Raw genomic sequence first — 19291 nt, forward strand, 5'->3', positions numbered from 1 at the left:
TGTCAAGAAAACAAAAGATAGGAGTGAACAGAGAGAAGTAGTAGAGAGGAAGAGAAAGGTGATGCTGATAGATAGGTGAAGGTCATATATAGAGGAACAGAGTGAATTGGTAGAGAGAGAGGTGGAGGTCATATATAGAGGAACAGAGAGAAGTGGTAGAGAGAGGTGGTGGTCATATATAGAGGGACAGAGAGAAGTGGTAGAGAGAGAGGTGGAGGTCATATATAGAGGAACAGAGAGAAGTGGTAGAGAGAGAGGTGGTGGTCATATATAGAGGGACAGAGAGAAGTGGTAGAGAGAGAGGTGAAGGTCATATATAGAGGAACAGAGTGAATTGGTAGAGAGAGAGGTGGAGGTCATATATAGAGGAACAGAGAGAAGTGGTAGAGAGAGGTGGTGGTCATATATAGAGGGACAAAGAGAAGTGGTAGAGAGAGAGAGGTGGAGGTCATATATAGAGGAACAGAGAGAAGTGGTTGAGAGAGATGTGGAGGTCATATATAGAGGAACAGAGAGAAGTGGTAGAGAGAGAGGTGGTAGTCATATATAGAGGGACAGAGAGAAGTGGTAGAGAGAGAGGTGGTGGTCATATATAGAGGAACAGAGAGAAGTGGTAGAGAGAGAGGTGGTGGTCATATATAGAGGAACAGAGAGAAGTGGAAGAGAGAGATAGGAGAAGGTCATATAAATAGATGAACAGAGAGAAGTGGTGGTTATATAGAGAGCGACAGAGAAAAGTGGTAGAGAGAGAGGTGGTGGTCATATATAGAGGAACAGAAAGAAGTGGTAGAGAGAGAGAGAGAGGTGGAGGTCATATATAGAGGGACAGAGAGAAGTGGTAGAGAGAGAGGTGGAGGTCATATATAGAGGAACAGAGAGAAGTGGTAGAGAGATAGGTGAAGGTCATATATAGAGGAACAGAGTGAATTGGTAGAGAGAGAGGTGGAGGTCATATATAGAGGAACAGAGAGAAGTGGTAGAGAGAGGTGGTGGTCATATATAGAGGGACAGAGAGAAGTGGTAGAGAGAGAGGTGGAGGTCATATATAGAGGAACAGAGAGAAGTGGCAGAGAGAGAGGTGGTGGTCATATATAGAGGGACAGAGAGAAGTGGTAGAGAGAGAGGTGAAGGTCATATATAGAGGAACAGAGTGAATTGGTAGAGAGAGAGGTGGAGGTCATATATAGAGGAACAGAGAGAAGTGGTAGAGAGAGGTGGTGGTCATATATAGAGGGACAAAGAGAAGTGGTAGAGAGAGAGAGGTGGAGGTCATATATAGAGGAACAGAGAGAAGTGGTTGAGAGAGATGTGGAGGTCATATATAGAGGAACAGAGAGAAGTGGTAGAGAGAGAGGTGGTGGTCATATATAGAGGAACAGAGAGAAGTGGTAGAGAGAGAGGTGGTGGTCATATATAGAGGAACAGAGAAGTGGAAGAGAGAGATAGGAGAAGGTCATATAAATAGATGAATAGAGAGAAGTGGTGGTTATATAGAGAGCGACAGAGAAAAGTGGTAGAGAGAGAGGTGGTGGTCATATATAGAGGAACAGAAAGAAGTGGTAGAGAGAGAGAGAGAGAGGTGGAGGTCATATATAGAGGGACAGAGAGAAGTGGTAGAGAGAGAGGTGGAGGTCATATATAGAGGAACAGAGAGAAGTGGTAGAGAGAGAGGTGGTGGTCATATATAGAGGGACAGAGAGAAGTGGTAGAGAGAGAGAGGTGGTGGTTATGTATAGAGGCACAGAGAGAAGTGGTAGAGAGAGAGGTGGTGGTTATATAGAGAGTGACAGAGAAAAGTGGTAGAGAGAGAGGTGGTGGTCATATATAGAGGGACAGAGAGAAGTGGTAGAGAGAGAGGTGGTGGTTATGTATAGAGGCACAGAGAGAAGTGGTAGAGAGAGAGAGGTAGTGGTCATATATAGAGGGACAGAGAGAAGTGACCCCAGAGACTCCAAGAAAGCCCTAACTCAACAATCAGACAAGAAACCACAATGTCCCAACACCAGAGATAGAGCCCACAAGCATGGCAAACATGTAGGAAACCGCCTGCCCCACAATGGCAACACAAAGCAACAGAGGGTAGCATCATGGCGGAAATCAGAACTTTGCTTATCAACCTACAAAGCATATTGAGGTGACACCCACAGGGTCCACCCTCCCCCCGAAAATACTGAGTCCTATGAAAATTTCTGCTCATTACAAGGTAAACCGACTCAAAATGACATCCCTTATTATCAGTAGCTGGAACATCCAAGGGCTGAACGCCTCAGCTTTTGGATCCAAAACCAATGATCCAGATTTTAAAAAGAGACTTAAAAACATTGATATATAAAGCCTCATGGAGACATGGACCCGGGCAGAGGATGAATCTAATCTTTCCCTATGAGAGTCTGCCAGCAGCTGTCCCTTCTCTCACTATTGCAGGCACACGAGTGAGTGTAATGGCCGGCGGAGCCTGCCTTATATAAGGGGGGGGAGTGGCTCCAAGAGAGAGTGTAGCCTGATTGGCTACAATGTGCCTGCTGACTGTGATGTAGAGGGTCAAAGTTGACCCTAATGGTGCACTATGGGGTCGAACCGAACTTCCGGAAAAGTTCACGTTACATGGTGAACGCGAACCACTGGAAGTTCACCTGGAACCGTTCGCCGGCGAACCGTTCGGGCCATCTCTAGTCATATATAGAGGGACAGAGTGAAATGGTAGAGAGAGGTGGTGGTCATATATAGATTAACAGAGAGAAGTGGTAGAGAGAGAGGTGGTGGCCATATATAGAGGAATAGAGTGAAGTGGTAGAGAGAGGTAGTGGTCATATATAGAGGAACAGAGAGAAGTGGTAGAGAGAGAGGTGGTGGCCATATATAGAGGAATAGAGAGAAGTGGTAGAGAGAGGTAGTGGTCATATATAGAGGAACAGAGAGAAGTGGTAGAGAGAGAGGTGGTGGCCATATATAGAGGAATAGAGAGAAGTGGTAGAGAGAGGTAGTGGTCATATATAGAGGAACAGAGAGAAGTGGTAGAGAGAGAGGTGGTGGCCATATATAGAGGAATAGAGAGAAGTGGTAGAGAGGTGGAGGTCATATATAGAGGGGCAGAGTGAAATGGTAGAGAGAGGTGGTGGCCATATATAGAGGAACAGAGAGAAGTGGTAGAGAGAGAGAGAGAAGAGGTGGTCATATATAGAGGAATATAGAGAAATGGTAGAGAGAGGTGGTGGCCATATATAGAGGAATAGAGAGAAGTGGTAGAGAGAGGTAGTGGTCATATATAGAGGAACAGAGAGAAGTGGTAGAGAGAGAGGTGGAGGTCATATATAGAGGGGCAGAGTGAAATGGTAGAGAGAGGTGGTGGCCATATATAGAGAGACAGAGAGAAGTGGTAGAGAGAGAGGTGGTGGTCATATATAGAGGGGCAGAGTGAAATGGTAGAGAGAGAAAGGTGGTGGTCATATATAGAGGAACAGAGAGAAGTGGTAGAGAGAGAAGAGGTGGTCATATATTGAGGAATATAGAGAAATGGTAGAAAGAGGGGGATAGTAGAGTACTGAGGAAGTAGAAGAGGTGATAAAGAGAGAAAGGGACGTAGCAGATGAGAGGGAGAAAAAGAGGGTAGACAAAGAGAACGTATAGAGAAAGTGAGAAAGGTGTTGGAGATGCTGAGAAAACACAGAATCATGGTTCCCCAGAATTACACGCTGCAATATGCAAAGTTCCCCGAAGTCTGGAATGAAGAAACTGTAACTCACCTACTTGGCCCTAGTCTAGAGCTCTTACTGCGAGATACAAAGAAGCATGTGTAAAACCAGAGATTTATTCAGAACATTACAAATTATGGCCCTTATAAGCATGGATAAAAGCATAGATCCTAAAGAGGTTTCCCCCATCCTCCTCCACAGGCCATTCCAGCCCTGGGTCCCCCGATAAAGAGCTGCTTGCGCATGTGCACAGGCACGGACCAGCCCGGCTTCCTTTGGAACAAGCTAGGCTGGCTCAGGCCTGTGCTATTGCGCATACGCTGCCTAAGCAATATTACAACCGGAATGGAGCCGGCTTTTTCTGCTGGAGCCTGAGCGGGTCTGGGCTACTGTGCAGGCGCCAGGGGTGTAACCTAGACCCTGGAAGGGATGCAGCTGCAGGGGGGCCCAGAAGCCTCAGGGGGTACCGTGTAGGGAGAAGTTTCTTTTCCCTGTCCTGAGAGACTGACAACCAAGGGTGCAGAGAGAAAGCTTTCTGTTCTCTGCACAATTGTTCTAATTACTGCATCTGCTCAGCTACTGATAAGGAATCATAAAAAGTTTTGCAGACAAAGATTTGTAGACAGTCCCTATTCGGTGCTCAGCAGGGTCTTGTGTACAATGCCCAACCCCCAGCCTCTCCACCCCCCTCCCTAAGTGCTGTGCACTGTAGTGATGCTGGAGGAGTCTGCAGAGCCAGTTCTGCTTGATCAGAGGAGGACAGAGTGAGTGTAATAAGCGGAGTCTGGGAGCACACTCGCCTGTCAGTTTTCTGTATGCCTTTTCTGCGCGCCATGTGTATCTGTATGTGTGAAAACATGCATGTTTTATAACAGAAGTTAATGTAATTGACAGAGAAAATGCCTGCCGTGCTTCGCTGCTGTTTTCATCCTCATGGGGAAAACTCATTCAACTTTGTTACAACTGATAAAAATCCTGCAATTAATCTGCAGTGTGTCCACTTCCTGCTTTCATGAAAGCAGACAAAGGGTTAACATCCTGTGTCTATGAATTAGCTGCTCTGCTGTGGTAGAGGAGATTCCTGATTCACTGACACAGCTGAGAGAACAAGTTCAAGTGATTAGGTACAGATGGGGGGGGGGGGGGGGGGGGGGGGATTTAGACTAAACTCTCTAAATAATACATACAGGAGGAATTTCTCGATGTTTTCCTTCTGTCCTGTGAAAAAGTTCTTGTCTTGGGTGATATGGGAACCTTTTGAGAGAGACTCTTTTGGGGATGTCTACTTTCTATCTGTCCTACTGGATTCAATTGACAATTGATTTTACTTTTTTTTACATGTATATTGTAGTTGCCTGGACCCTATTTACATTGTCTTTTTAATGAACTGTAAATAGGGATTATTTTCGGAGAAGGGCTTATATTTCTGGATTTCAAAAATCTTGAAGTCATGCTACGGTTCATGTTCTGGGTGGTAGTAACGAAGGCTGCAGTACCACAGTTCTCCACAAGATGGAGATTTCACCTCTATCGAGAAGCTTACAGACGGGAAGTAAGGGCAAAGAAGGGGAAGTAAGGGCAAAAAAAAGAGGAAGTAGAGAGCAGACATTGCTGGAACTGGCTACTGAGAGGTAATGCTATGTTGTTTTAATATGTTATATTCTTTATTATATATAACCTGTATATATACACGCTGTAACGCTCATGTGTCCATCCCTCATCACCACTTGTTTCTGCTACACCCATAAAGCATTGTATAAAACAGGAGATCACACGTTTTATCCTCAGGACTCCACCAGGAGTAGCTTCCCCTAATAGGCTGCGTCCTCTTATCCTGTGATAGCAATGGGGAGACGTGTAGATCTGTAACAGTCAGTGGCCTCAGCATGCCAGAAATCTTAGCAATTCCCTTCCAGTGTTGTGACCCCCAACATATGCTGAGGTCTGATCAGTCACATGTGTACTCTGAGTTACAGACTAACCAGCAAGCTCTTGGTGATCCAGAACTCACTGGAGTGTATAAGGGGCTACAAAAGACCCCAAATCCCCCTTACTAAGCTTGTACTCTGCTCATCCTACCTATGTGCAATGCTGTTCCCACACAGATCTTAGCACTTGTCTAGCTGAGGAATCCTCATAGACCAACAGCTAGCTGCTCCCTGCTTGCGGCAATGTGGGACCCAGGGGGAAACACTATACATGCAACAAACCATTAATAAAGTTGTGCAAACCGAGGCGGTGGAGCTAGTATGGTTGAGGTGAGCAACAGCCACTTCCTGGTCGAGACCACTAATTTGTAAGAATTGGGGACTTCAGGACCCTCTCCCAAGGCCGTCGGCCGCTATGCTTCTCACAAGGTGCTCGCATCAGCTACCGCCTCCACTCATGCAACTTTACTAAACCTATTTGGTTGGTGGCGTGGATAGTGATTCCTGCTGGGTCTCCTATTTCCTACAATTTAGTGGTTGCGACCAGATTGCAGTGAGCAGGAAGTGGCTGTGGGTCTGTGAGGTTTACTGTTGGCTCACGTCAACCATACTAGCAGTGCGGCAGTAGCCAAAATGAGCCTGGAGCTCAGAGGCCGAAAGCAGCGGGCAAGGGTAATTTTAAAGTTTATTTAACCACTTCGTCCACAGGTCAGTAGATAATGTCCTCTGGGACTTCATCTAAGCTACAGGTCAGTAGATATATGTCCTCTGGGACTTCATCTAAGCTACAGGTCAGTAGATATATGTCCTCTGGAACTTCATCTAAGATACAGGTCAGTAGATATATGTCCTCTGGGACTTCATCTAAGCTACAGGTCAGTAGATATATGTCCTCTGGGACTTCATCTAAGCTACAGGTCAGTAGATATATGTCCTCTGGGACTTCATCTAAGCTACAGGTCAGTAGATATATGTCCTCTGGGACTTCATCTAAGCTACAGGTCAGTAGATATATGTCCTCTGGGACTTCATCTAAGCTACAGGTCAGTAGATAATGTCCTCTGGGACTTCATCTAAGCTACAGGTCAGTAGATATATGTCCTCTGGGACTTCATCTAAGCCACAGGTCAGTAGATCTACTGACCTGTCCAGAAGCAGTGCTGTGCAGAATTGGGCTTGCCCCTGTGCACATTTCTGGCATTATCTGATGCAGGACTGATTGGTGAATGGGAATATAAGTTTCCTGAGCTAATGAGATTGTTTTTTACTATTAAAAATACTTTTATTTTCTCATTCATAGTGAAAAACACACTCTGTAGCATTATTTCAAATATCTTCACCATAAATTGGGACCGGTACATAATCTAAGTTTTGTGATAAGCAGTAAGAATAGCCAAACAAAATTTGTGTTTTTTATCTACAGTAGCACTTGTTATTTTTAAACTGGAATTGGTAAAACTGAGAAATACATGTTTTTTCTATTTTTTTCTTTGTTTTCCCATTAAAATTCATAGAAAACAAAATTGTTTGAGGGAAAAAATGGCATACAGTGAAAGCCTAGTTTGTCTTGAAAAAAACCAATATATATTTCATTTCTGTGTCATAAGTAGGGATAAAGTTATTTCTGATTAAATAAGGACATAGCTAAACTGTCAAAACTGCTCTGGTCAATAAGTTGAAAAGAAGGTCTGGATGCGAAGTGGTTAAAGGAGACCTGAGACAATAAAAAAATACATACCTGGGGCTTCCTCCAGCCCCCTTAAGGCTGATAGGTTCCTCGCCATCTTCCCAGGCCGCCTGGACCCCCCGCTAGGTGACCCGGTAATTCCTGGAGTCTGGAGGGAATTGTGTATGCGTGCGGCCCAATGAGCCCCCATCACCAAGACTGTGCGCAGAACGCTCTCATCCACGGAAGGGGACCATGTGCAACAGGACTGGGCCAGCAATAACTGGACTTGGCTGGTAGATTTACCGGGCCTCCTAACAGAGGAGCCAGGTAGCCTGGAAGGACAATAAGGAAGCGATCAGCCTGAAGGGGGCTGGAGGAAGCCCCAGGTATGTATACCATTTTTTTGGGGGATAATGGATTAGATAATGGACAGTGTTTCCCGCTGAGTCCCCTATTTCTTACAAATTAGTGGACACAACCTAATTGCCATGAACAGGGAGCACCCGTTAGTCTGTGAGCTTTTCTGCTGGATCCCTCATCTAGACCAGCTCCCAGATTTTCCTGCAGTCGCCATCAATATCAAAATGATTGCAAAAAAATCTGATGTTACAGTAAAAACAACTGATTTCTTTCAGATTTGAATGATCTAACCTCAACGTTCAGGGAGGGATTACACTTGTGCATGCTGGAACCACAGACGATTCCTCACAATTGGTTTTTCTGCACGAATTGTGCATTTATATGCAAGTGAACACAGGTGGTTTTTTTTTTTTTTTTAATTTTTTTATTTTTTTTACAGTAGCCAGCCGAGAAAAGTAGTGCAGGTTGTATTTCTTGAAAGGTAACATGCGAGCTAGAAAAAAAATGAAAGCTACTTACCCGGGGCTTCCTCCAGCCCCTAGCAGCCGCTATGTCCCTCGCAGCAGCTCTGCTTTCAGCTGCTGGCTCCTGGTCCCCGACGGTGCAGAGGCCGACCTTGCCAGGTCATCCTCTATTGTGCCTGCGCCGCTGTCAATCAGTCGCTCGTGGTGTGTACTGTGCAGGCGCAGTACACTCCACACCATGTGGGAGTGAACAGAAATGAACATTCATTTCGCAGGCAACAGCTCTGGTAGACATTCCCTGCAGTCAGTCGTGACAATTGCATGCTCCCTCAAACGTTGCAACATTTGTGGCATTGTGCTGCGTGATCAAACTGCACATTTCAGAGTAGCCTTTTATTGTGGCCAGTCTAAAGCCCCATACACACGCTCAACAGCGGTCTTTTATGCAGCACAAATATCAAACAACTTTTGTTGTGAAACAAGTTGAAACAACCCGAAAAAAGTTTCTTGCTATTGTTCACACAACTGATAAGACTGATAAGACGTCATTCCAACTGTTGGATTGACGTCTTCTCAGTTGTGGGATAGATTGTCTCACTAAAGGCTTGTGCACACCAAAATCGCAATAGAAATCGCTGGCGCTTAGAGATTTGCGATGTTATCAAGTGATTTTCAGAGCGATTTTTAAACGAATGAGGGTTTTTGCTCATTCATGCAAGCTGAATTGCTCTAAAACTTGCTACATGCAGTGGTTTGAGATTTTAGAAAAATCACAACCCTGCTGTGGGAACACCCTCATAGGGTAACATTAGCCAAGCGCTTTTCAAAGTGCTGGCGTTCTGAAAATTGCACAGAAGCGCTCTTGGTGTGCATAAGCCCTAACACAGATTCAGACCTCTTGCACACTACGTGTGATTCTGATTTTTTTATATGATCCAATTTTTTGATTCAGATTAAAAAAACATAGCAGCATGCAGTACGAAATTAAAAATTGGATCGTATAAAAAATCAAAATCACATGTAGGGCTTCATTCACTAAACCGTGATAACTAATATCATGGTCGCACTATCGTTTTTCACGGGTTATAATGCGCGTAACAGTTTTCATGCGGAATCGTTAATTTTCGTGCGAAAACGGATGCGTTTAGTGCGAAAATTCACAATTGCGCGCATACAACATTACGAGCGTTATAACGCGTGAAAAACACTAGCGCGACCGTGATATCAGTTATGGTTTAGTGAATCAAGTCCCTAGTGTGCAAGAGGCCATAGACAGATTTGTGAGCAATATTTGAGAGTAATGGGTCTTTTGTGTATGTAGAAAATGTTTCAGATCTTTGAGTTCGGCTCATGCAAAATGGTTGCAAAAGTGAAAGTGAGTGTACACATCAGATATACAGTCACAATCAGATGGGTATATCTGATTTTGAAAATACATTGACTGCTTTATTGCAGCTAATAAATGGTATCGACCTCTGCTTCAAAATCACCTATCAAAACTTTATTTAACCAGTTCGCATTCAGTCGTTTTTCACTTTATGCATCCGAGCTATGTTCACCTCCCATTCATTAGCCTATAACTTTATTACTACTTATCACAATGAACTGATCTATATCTTGTTTTTTCCACCACCAATTAGGCTTCCTTTGGGGGGTACATTTTACTAAGAGCCACTTTACTGTAAAAGCATTTTAAAAGGAAGAATAAGATAAAAACGGAAAAAAAAACATTATTTCTCACTTTTCGGCAATTATAGTTTTAAAATAATATATGCCTCCATAATTAAAACCCACGTATTGTATATGCCCATTTGTCCCGGTTATTACACCGTTTAAATTATGTCCCTATCACAATGTATGGCGACAATATTTTATTTGGAAATAAAAGTACATTTTTTCCGTTTTGCATTCATCACTATTTACAAGCTTATAATAATAAAAAAAAAAAAAAAAATAGAAATATTTCATCTTTACATAGATATTTAAAAAGTTTAGACCCTTAGGTAAATATTTGTGGGTTTTTTTTTTTATTGTAATGTTTTTTTTTTTTTTTTTCTTTTTTTTTTTTTTTTAATTAAACATTTTATGTGGGTATTTTTGGGAGGGTGGGATTGAAATTGTATTTTTTTGTAACTATATGTGTATTTTTATTTTCATTTAGCATTTAGATGTAGTTTACTTTTTGGCCACAAGATGGCAGCCATGGATTTGTTTACAGTGACGTCACTCTAAGCGTAACACGTACGCTTAGAGCGATGTAGGAAGCAGAAAAAGCGCAGCTTCCGAGAGAAGCTGTCGCTTTTTCTGCGGGGGAGAGGAATCAGTGATCGGGCACCATGGCCCGATTCACTGATTCGTTGGCTAACGAACCGCGGGCCGGGAGCGCGCGTGCACACACGCGATCGGCCGCGGGAACGCGCAGGAGTGCACATGGCTTCCTGGATGTGAGTTTCACGTCCAGGAATGTCAAATGGTTAAGGTATATCACACTTTGCATGTTACTTCTGTATCACAATTAAAATCATAAAACACGCTACGGGTTGTAAATAGCACAACCCGTAGCGTGTTTTATGATTTTAATTGTGATACAGAAGTAACATGCAAAGTGTGATATACCCTAAATAAAGTTTTGATAGGTGATTTTGAAGCAGAGGTCGATACCATTTATTAGTATATTTAACCCATTTTCACCCTCGTGCTCCCCCATAGTTTTTGGGTGTCACAGAGTTATTGCCTGAGAGTTCCATGTATGGAATTTTTTTGCTTTATTGCAGCAGCACAAATAACTTGTTGTTTATTTCATTTTTGTGGACTAGGCACTGCTATCACCATATAGACAAGTTATTTATGATGACTATTATTTGAGAAATAGAACATTTTTATCATTTTTTTATTTTGACTACAGTTTAAATTTATTAGAATTCGGATTTGGTGCATTTTCTTCACAACTCTACTCCAAGACCCAAAAATTGCTCAGATTTTTCGACTCCACAGCCCTGTTTTATAATGGGCAAACACTAACTAAATAATTTATGAAGTAATATTGTAAAAAATAAGTCGGCATCTCTCTGCTTTGTGTCTCAGCCACAAAGTTTTTCCATGGCTTTAGATATCTCTGGAAAGCTTAGAAAAGAAAACGTCTGTTCTAAAGTGTTACCTGTAGCTCTTTTTGTAGTGTTAAAAGTTGCTGAAGTTGACAGACCTAGTTGTCCATTATTATTGATTTATAAAGTGCCAATGTATTCTGTGGCGCTGTGTAAAGTAAGAAACAAACATGGGGTATGTAATAATGCAGACAAATAGAATAGACCAATATACAAAATATAGAATTGGTGACAAAATACAGAAAGGATCCACATTATGTAGAATTACTGAACAAGGTGGGGAAGAGAAAACAAAATGGTGGCCAGCAATGCAGTCCTTGCTTCAGCAGTAATGACTAGTGAGAGTTTTATCATCAAAAAGTTAAAAAAGCAGTTCCCTCCATTATCTGTATGGAAATCATGTAATATATTATCATCCTCATCTATCCGAGTCCTACTGATCCAAACAATCACAGTTTCTTATCCCTCCACAGGAAACAGTGTTTGGAATAGATCAGATGACCAGATGTGATAAGATGGTTAAGGGTCGGAGTCACATGACTGAGAGGATGCTAAACCTAGCCCTGGAGATCATCTACCTCCTGATTGCAGAGGTGAGGGGGATTCTGGGGAGGGTCACATGACATTACTGTTCCATCATTAATAAATCACATATGTTGCTGGGCAGGTGGTGGATGAATAGAGAACATAAGTGGCTATTGTCTTTTGTTACATAGGACTATGACCAAGGAAAGAAAACACATGGGGAGCTGAAGACACCTAGCAAGCCTCTCTCTAAGACCTTTCCAAGTTCTGTACTTCCACCTTACTCCCTGGAACCTGAAAGAAAACACAAGATGAAGATTCTAGAAGTCATCCACAAGATGATTGAGCTGCTGACAGGAGAGGTGAGCAGTTCTGAGAATTATGGGAGATTATTTAGTAACAACAAGGGATGTGTATGGATTCTGACTGTATCATTGTGTGTGTCAGGTTCCTATAAGGTGTCAGGATGTCTCTGTGTATTTCTCCATGGAGGAGTGGCAGTATTTAAAAGGACATAAGGACCTCTATAAGGACGTCACAATGGAGAATCAGCAGCTCCTCACAGCAGCAGCCCCTTCGGGTAGGAAGAGATTTTCTTTTTTTTGTAAAGGAGAGAGCAGTATGGAGGGTCCATCTAGATCCCCCAGTACCTGATAAGCACAGAGACAATAGTTAATGTGTATATGTTTCCTACAGATGGATCCAGTAACCGAAAACCACCAGAGAGATTTATAGGTCCTCTTTACTCCCAGGATTGTGCACAGGAAGGCCCCACCCTCCTCGATTATGATCAGGTATGTGGAAGTGAAGGTCTAAAACTCAGGAATAACTTTGATAAGAATACTTAAAGTGTACCAGAGATCTAAACCTATCAAAAGTCGATACTTACCCAGGGCTTCCTCCAGCCCCATAAACACGTGTGAGTCCCTCGCTGCCCTCCCGCGGTCTGCCGTTCAGCCGCTATCAGCCCCGGTAACTGGCTCAGTCGGGTTCAGTGTGGGTCTTCTGCGCGCATGCACTGTAGACTCGTATTGACGCTTCTGAGCAAGTTACCGGGGCTGATCGCGGCTAAACGGCAGACTGCGGGAGGACAGCGAGGGACTCGCGCGTGTTTATAGGGCTGGAGGAAGCCCCAGGTAAGTATCGACTTTTGATAGGATTAGATACTTTAAGCTAGATGTACACGATAGAATGATGTAAAGGGTCAATATCTACCAACAATAACAGTTTACCTGCTTGCCACCTTGTCCCACTACTTTGGCTATCATTCATAAAGCATTTCCGCATGCGGAAATGCTGAAAACAGCCGACTTTACCGAACACATAGCAAGACCTCCATTCATAAAGGCTCTTTCCGCATGAAAAGCTGACATTACCGAGCAGAGCGATAAATCACCGCCTTGTGCGGTGATTATCGTAACAAATGTAACAAAATGTTAATTCATAAAGATTTACGCAAACGGTATCAGCACGGAAAATACCGCTCCCTTGGATGGATAGCCATTGTACTGTTTGCTGCAGTCATCGCTGACCCAGTTCCTGCCCACTAAGGGAGCAGTCACTCTAGTACATTTCATCAGCCTCTTGGCTTATATGCGAGTCAGTGGAGCAAAATAATAGTGGAGCAGATTTTGTTTTGCCAGCTGGCTCTCTCTTGTGTCCGTGCCCCCCATCCCCTGCAGCATGGTGTGCAGAGTTCACTGCTAAAGACTACCTGTGTCCCCCAGCTTGTGGAGTGGAGCATGCAAGCAATGTGTCCGGTGTGCAATGATAGGGGATTCTTCCTGTGTGGCAAGCAATGTCTCATATCTTTGACGCTATCTAGTAGCATCTTGGGACACAGCTTTATCATTCTTGTGGCATACTGGCTATGGGGACTGACTTGTACTGGGGGCACATCTGGCTACTATGGAAGGGTCTTATAAACGAGTCAGCTACTTTTTCTTGGTTTCAGAGGGAAAAATAGGTACCTCGGCTTATACGCGGGTCGGCTTATATGCGAGTATATAAGGTACATGGAATCGCAGAGAAAAGCAAAATGAATATATCATGTGGTAAAACTCTTGCGGGGAATCATCTATGATTACCACAAACACAAGTGTGATTGCTCCCTCAGATTAAAAACGGCTTCTCTGGTCAACGTTTGATTGATACAATGATTGAACATGGACTATGCAGGCATTCATGTTTAATAGATTCTATTGTTTATTTTCTTGTTGAATTTATTTTTATAGTGTCTTCTATAATTTTCTGAGTTTAGTGTGAAGAACAGATCATTGTAGCGGCTAACGTTAAAGAGAAAGGAAAAAAGGAGATTGTGACGGATGATCAGCAGTCTGTAGAGGAGGGTGACATGATGAACACAGTTGAAGAGGAAGAAGGAGAGACATATGTGAGGAGTGAACAGCAGTCTATGGAGGAGGGTAACGTGATGAGGACCATTAAAGAGAAAGAAAAAGAAGAGAAGTATGTGAGGGGCGATCAGCTGGCTGTGGAGGAGGGTGACAAGATGAGGACAATGAATGAGGAAGAAGAACAAGAGACATATGTGAGGAGTGATCAGCAGTCTATGAAGTCTATGATGGAGGGTGACATGATGAGGACAATTCATGAGGAAGAAGATGATGAGACAAATGTGAGGGGAGACCAACAGTCTACGAAGGAAGGTGACATGATGAGGACAATTAATAAGAAGGAAGAAGAAGAGACTTATGTGAGAGATGATCATCAGTTTATGGATGAGAATGACATGATGAGGACAATTAATGAGGAAGAGGAAGAAGAGACATATGTGAGGGGTGATCAGCAGTATGTGGAGGAGGGTGACATGACGAGGACAATTAATGAGGAAGAGGAAGAGGAAGAAGAGACGTATGTGAGGGTTGATCAGCAGTATGTGGAGGAGAATGACATGATGAGGACAATTAATGAGGAAGAGGAAGAAGAGACATATGTGAGGGGTGATCAGCAGTATGTGGAGGAGGGTGACATGATGAGGACAATTAATGAGGAAGAGGAAGAAGAGACGTATGTGAGGGTTGATCAGCAGTCTGTGGAGGAGAGTGACATGATGAGGACAATTAATGAGGAAGAAGAAGAAGAGAAGTATGTGAGGGGTGATCAGCAGTATGTGAAAGAGAGTGACATGATGAGGACAATTAAAGAGGAAGAAGAAGAGATGTATGTGATGGGTGATCAGCAGTATGTGGAGGAGGGTGATATGATGAGGACAATTAAAGAGGAAGAGGAAGAGACGTATATGAGAGATGACCCACAGTCTATGGAGGAGGCTGAAATACTGAAAATAATAAAAGAAGAGGAAGCTTTTCTGTGTGGCATAAATGGTAAGTAATAAATCGTTCACTTTTTCATGTTACTTCTATGAGAGTCAGATATGGAGATATAATAAAACTGAGGGGGATATCGGCTATAGCCTCCTCCTCTCATGAAGTAAGAGGAGACCAAGGATATATCTTTACCTTCTCTGGAAAAGATCATAAGGGGGGGGGGGGGGGGGTCTGTATGGCTTATATTGTGGTAAAACCCCTCCCACACTGTGATGTCATGACCATGGTCCTGACAGTTTCCTGTCTGTGAACCTCGTTGCATTGTGGGATATAACAGCTGTTTCCAACTGCCAAACAACAAGTACCAGGGCAGTGAAGGGGGCGGTAGGAGGTGAAAATGGGAGGGTAAAAGGAGGTAAAATCACAGCAAGTCCTGTGGGTCCAGTCCAGTGAATTCAGTGTGGGTATTGAGTACTATATATGGAATTCTTAATACACTCATGCTATGGTTATGGGGTCATTTTTTGTTAGTGTTGATGTAAGGTAGCCAACTCATTTTTGTGTAGCTGTGCAGACCATGCTGATGTGGCTTAAAACCCCCTGAAGCTATTATTGTGAATGAAGCCCATGGTGGATTACCTGCTCCTGACCATCCTCATACCGCTCATTGTCTTTAGGATCCCTCCTGTCCCCCATTTTTAAGCTCTTTAATATTCAATGGGCCCCTCAGTCGAATATCCTCCAGTAAGTGCCCATGGCCAAGTGCTTTTAAACTGGGCATGCCTGAGTTCTAAACCGCACATGCCCAGTAAGAGGAAGTACACATGCGGGGAAAAAAATAAACACACAAGAAGCAGGACCCTGAGGGGGTTCTGCAATGGAACAGGAGGGAGCCTGAAAGAAACGAGCAGCAGGAGGGATCGTAAGTAGTGGGTACTTTAGGTACAAATATTCTGTTGGAGGCGCGAGGGGTTAGGTTTACCTGTTATTGCTTTCACTCGCTGCTGACTCAACAAAGGGGTGCCGGGCTTCTCACTTTCCAGACACGCATGCCAGAGCTCTGTGACATCAGTCACTGCTAGAGCCACATACATGACTTCTGCCTGCACACAGGAGAATGCATGATCTATAACCATTATTATTATTTCCCCAACAGATGGATGGGAGGCACAGATCAACTCTGAGGGATGTTATATTTCTCCGCTAGATTATAAAGCAGAAGATAATGGCGTCACACAGTATTCTGCAGGAGGAACCTCCATTACTGGAGGTACACGTCACAGACTTTACCATGAGGGGAGATCACCGGATCCCTCTGATCCTGCGGAATCTTTTGGCAGATCACATCCTTTTTTCCAAAATATGCATCCAAGATCTCATAGTGCTGATAGATCACAAGATCCATCTTATCCTGAGGACTTGTCTGACAGATCCCATCCAGATACAACAGAGATCCACCCTGCCAGTAGGTGGCCAGATCCTCCTGGTATCTTGTGTGAAACTCCCAGGAGATCAGCTCTGGTGACCCAAAATGTCCATTCCAGATTTCATTGTGTCTTGACCTCAAAACATCCCTCTTATCCTGCGGAATGTTCCTCCAATAAACCTCACTCCAGTAGGCAGGGATTTGAGACAATATTTCCATGTTCTAAATGCGGTAAATGTTTTAGCAAAAACTCAGATCTTCTTGTACACCTGAGCACACACATTGGGGAGCATCCGTTTTCCTGTTTAGAGTGTGGGAAATCTTTCAGTCATAAAGGGAACCTTCTGAGACATGAGAGAAGTCACTCGGGCGAGCGTCCTTTTTCATGTTCGGACTGTGGGAAATGTTTCACTCAGAAGGGAAATCTCATTAGACATCAGAGAAGTCACACAGGCGAGCGCCCTTTCACATGTTCAGAGTGTGGGAAAGGGTTTAGTCAGAAATCAAATCTCATTTTACATCAGAGAGCGTACGGCCACTGATACTGGTACCCCGAGGAGAGGGTTTTTTCAAAGACCAAGTAAGCTGTAGCTTCTTCTTCCAGTGAAGCATTCCTAATTTATGCGGACTTTCATGGGTTAAACTATGCTGTCAGTAGAAATACTGTATGATAGAGATAAGTAAAAAAAAAACCTGCACACTGAGATGCTACAGGTCAGTGCTATCCTACTCCAGTCCTCCTGGGCCGAGGTACTCACACATTTTTGGAGGAGCTCAATTTAAATGATGTGATTGAATCAGGAGAGGTGAGCTTCATCAAGAAAAATTAATTCCTCCATTTCTCAGTCCATCCTAAATACTGGCATGGATATGGCCCTCAAGGACTGGAGTTGGACAGCCCTGCTACAGGTGGAGCCTTCTTGGTGGAGTCACTTACATTTTTTTTAATGTAATGAAGTGAGATGCTCCAGCCATAATTCCCAGCTCTTCCTCATTATTCTTGGGGTGGTCTTGTCTGACTTTGGCTGTAACTCCTGCTTCTCTAGCGCTCTGCATTAGATATTAACATTTACCATGCATCAGGAAGTAAAGGACCTCCTCATAATTGGTGCAGTAGACGTGCAGACCTGGAAGCCCATTCTGTAAGGTGAAGTAATTGGCTATGTCTAACATCCCACACACAATGTGGTATGGTAGGGGTGTCTTGACACGTTGGAGAAAAGCCACAGGAAACACAAAAAGGACGTGAACCCAATAGCGCAATACGTTTTAGTATAAGGTCTATATGTGGTATAATGAAAACTACTCACAAAGGCGGGTTGCAGATGGGGAAACCGACCACAAGAAGCAGGTGGAGACCATAAACTCGATTCCACTCCAGCTGGACCTGGTGGTGGTCGCTCTCTTAGGAAAATTGACCGTTGTCCCCTGAGGTGTGAACCACATGAAGTCTCTTGGAACGCATCCACCAGGATATGTCAGGGGGGGAGGTGGGGGGGGGGGATTTAATCACAATATGGGCTCCCTATGCTAATGAGGTTTTTCCATCTGGCGCTGTTGGCCTGAGGAAGCAGGCTTAGACCCATGAAACGTGTTGCCTGCGCTCAATGATATAAATCTTTTGTTGTTACAAAGATTTTGTGATTTGAGGTAAGCTACCTCCGTTTCTTTCATTTTTATTTGTTTTTAAAGAATTTTATACACACCAGGACGCTTCTTTCACCCATATAATCCGACACACAATGCTGTCAGATTTCATATAGACTGATATTTACTGGTTTCCATTCCTCTTAAAGTGGATTAGATATGTAATATTTCCATTGTGGTGATGGTAACAGTTGGGTTACTAATGGCAAACAGACCTTTGGACCACCAACCCTTATGTATAAGACCATAGGAGGTCCATCCCAGCTACCCTAATGTATAACATAGGAGGTCCATCCCACCAACCATCATGTATAAGATCACAGAGGGTCCATACCAACAGCTATCATGCATAGTATCACATGGGGTCAAACCTACCAACCATCATTCATAAGATAAAGGGGTCCATCCCACCAACTATCATGGTTAAGATCACAATGGGCCCACCCCACCAAACCTCATGTATTAGGTCATGTGGGTCCATCCCACCAACCATCATGTATAAGATCACAGAGGGTCCATACCAACAGCTATCATGCATATAATAGTAGGGCGTCCATCCCACCAACCGCCATGCGTAAGATCACAAGGGGGTCCATCCTGCCCACCCTAAACCATAAGATCACAGTGGGTCTACCCCACTAACTATCATGAATATAATCGCAGGGGTTCCATACAACAAAAAGCTCTCTAGTCTCTACTTATATTGGTGCATCCTGCCTAAAAACAGCCCTGTAGCACTCACAAACTGTCACATTGGGGGTTCCTGCCCAAAAACAGCCATACTGTATATTCCCAATACAGGATGACGGGTCCCTAGACCTCCAGCCCCGACACATAGGACAACAGGGGTCCACAGTACATATCACGCCAGCTCTACAGACCCTATCCCTCACACACACAGAGTTATAATTGGTGATGCAGTTACCCTAAGTAAAATGTCACACACAGAGGAGTAGTGCTACTGGAGCTACTGGTCAGATCAAATGATCACCATGCACGTTTTTGTAGCAGGATAAAGTCCAGATACAGATACTGTAGTTCAGCTCCTAGCCCATAAGCCCAGGGACACTGAGGGTTATTGCATATTATAATGGACACAATGCTTGATTACATTCTGCCCTCTGGTCCTCCATGTGTCTCCTGGGTTTCTGCTCTGTAGACTGAAGAGGGTATGTTCTCCTATCTATAG

General features: G+C 43.7%; 1 protein-coding gene across 1 annotated transcript; it reads left to right on the forward strand.

Annotated features, from left to right (window-relative positions):
• The first annotated feature begins 5258 nt into the window (after nt 1-5258).
• On the forward strand, nt 5259-17933 carry LOC137534647 (oocyte zinc finger protein XlCOF7.1-like). The gene is made up of 7 exons (XM_068256255.1): nt 5259-5323; nt 11691-11810; nt 11934-12104; nt 12190-12322; nt 12439-12536; nt 14003-15086; nt 16186-17933. Exons 2-7 carry the CDS (start codon nt 11715-11717, stop codon nt 16995-16997), a joined length of 2394 nt encoding a protein of 797 aa, XP_068112356.1. The 5' UTR covers nt 5259-5323; nt 11691-11714; the 3' UTR covers nt 16998-17933.
• The last annotated feature ends 1358 nt before the right edge of the window (nt 17934-19291 follow it).

The sequence above is a fragment of the Hyperolius riggenbachi genome, chromosome 10 (genome assembly GCF_040937935.1).
Source record: "Hyperolius riggenbachi isolate aHypRig1 chromosome 10, aHypRig1.pri, whole genome shotgun sequence".
Taxonomy (NCBI): domain Eukaryota; kingdom Metazoa; phylum Chordata; class Amphibia; order Anura; family Hyperoliidae; genus Hyperolius; species Hyperolius riggenbachi.

Coding starts and splice junctions, on each gene's coding strand:
- LOC137534647 (XM_068256255.1), top strand. CDS start 11,715: ATGACCAGATGTGATAAGATGGTTAAGGGTCGGAGTCACATGACTGAG. Junction 12,323..12,438: donor CACAGCAGCAGCCCCTTCGG/GTAGGAAGAGAT, acceptor TGTTTCCTACAG/ATGGATCCAGTAACCGAAAA. Junction 12,537..14,002: donor CCCTCCTCGATTATGATCAG/GTATGTGGAAGT, acceptor TTCTGAGTTTAG/TGTGAAGAACAGATCATTGT.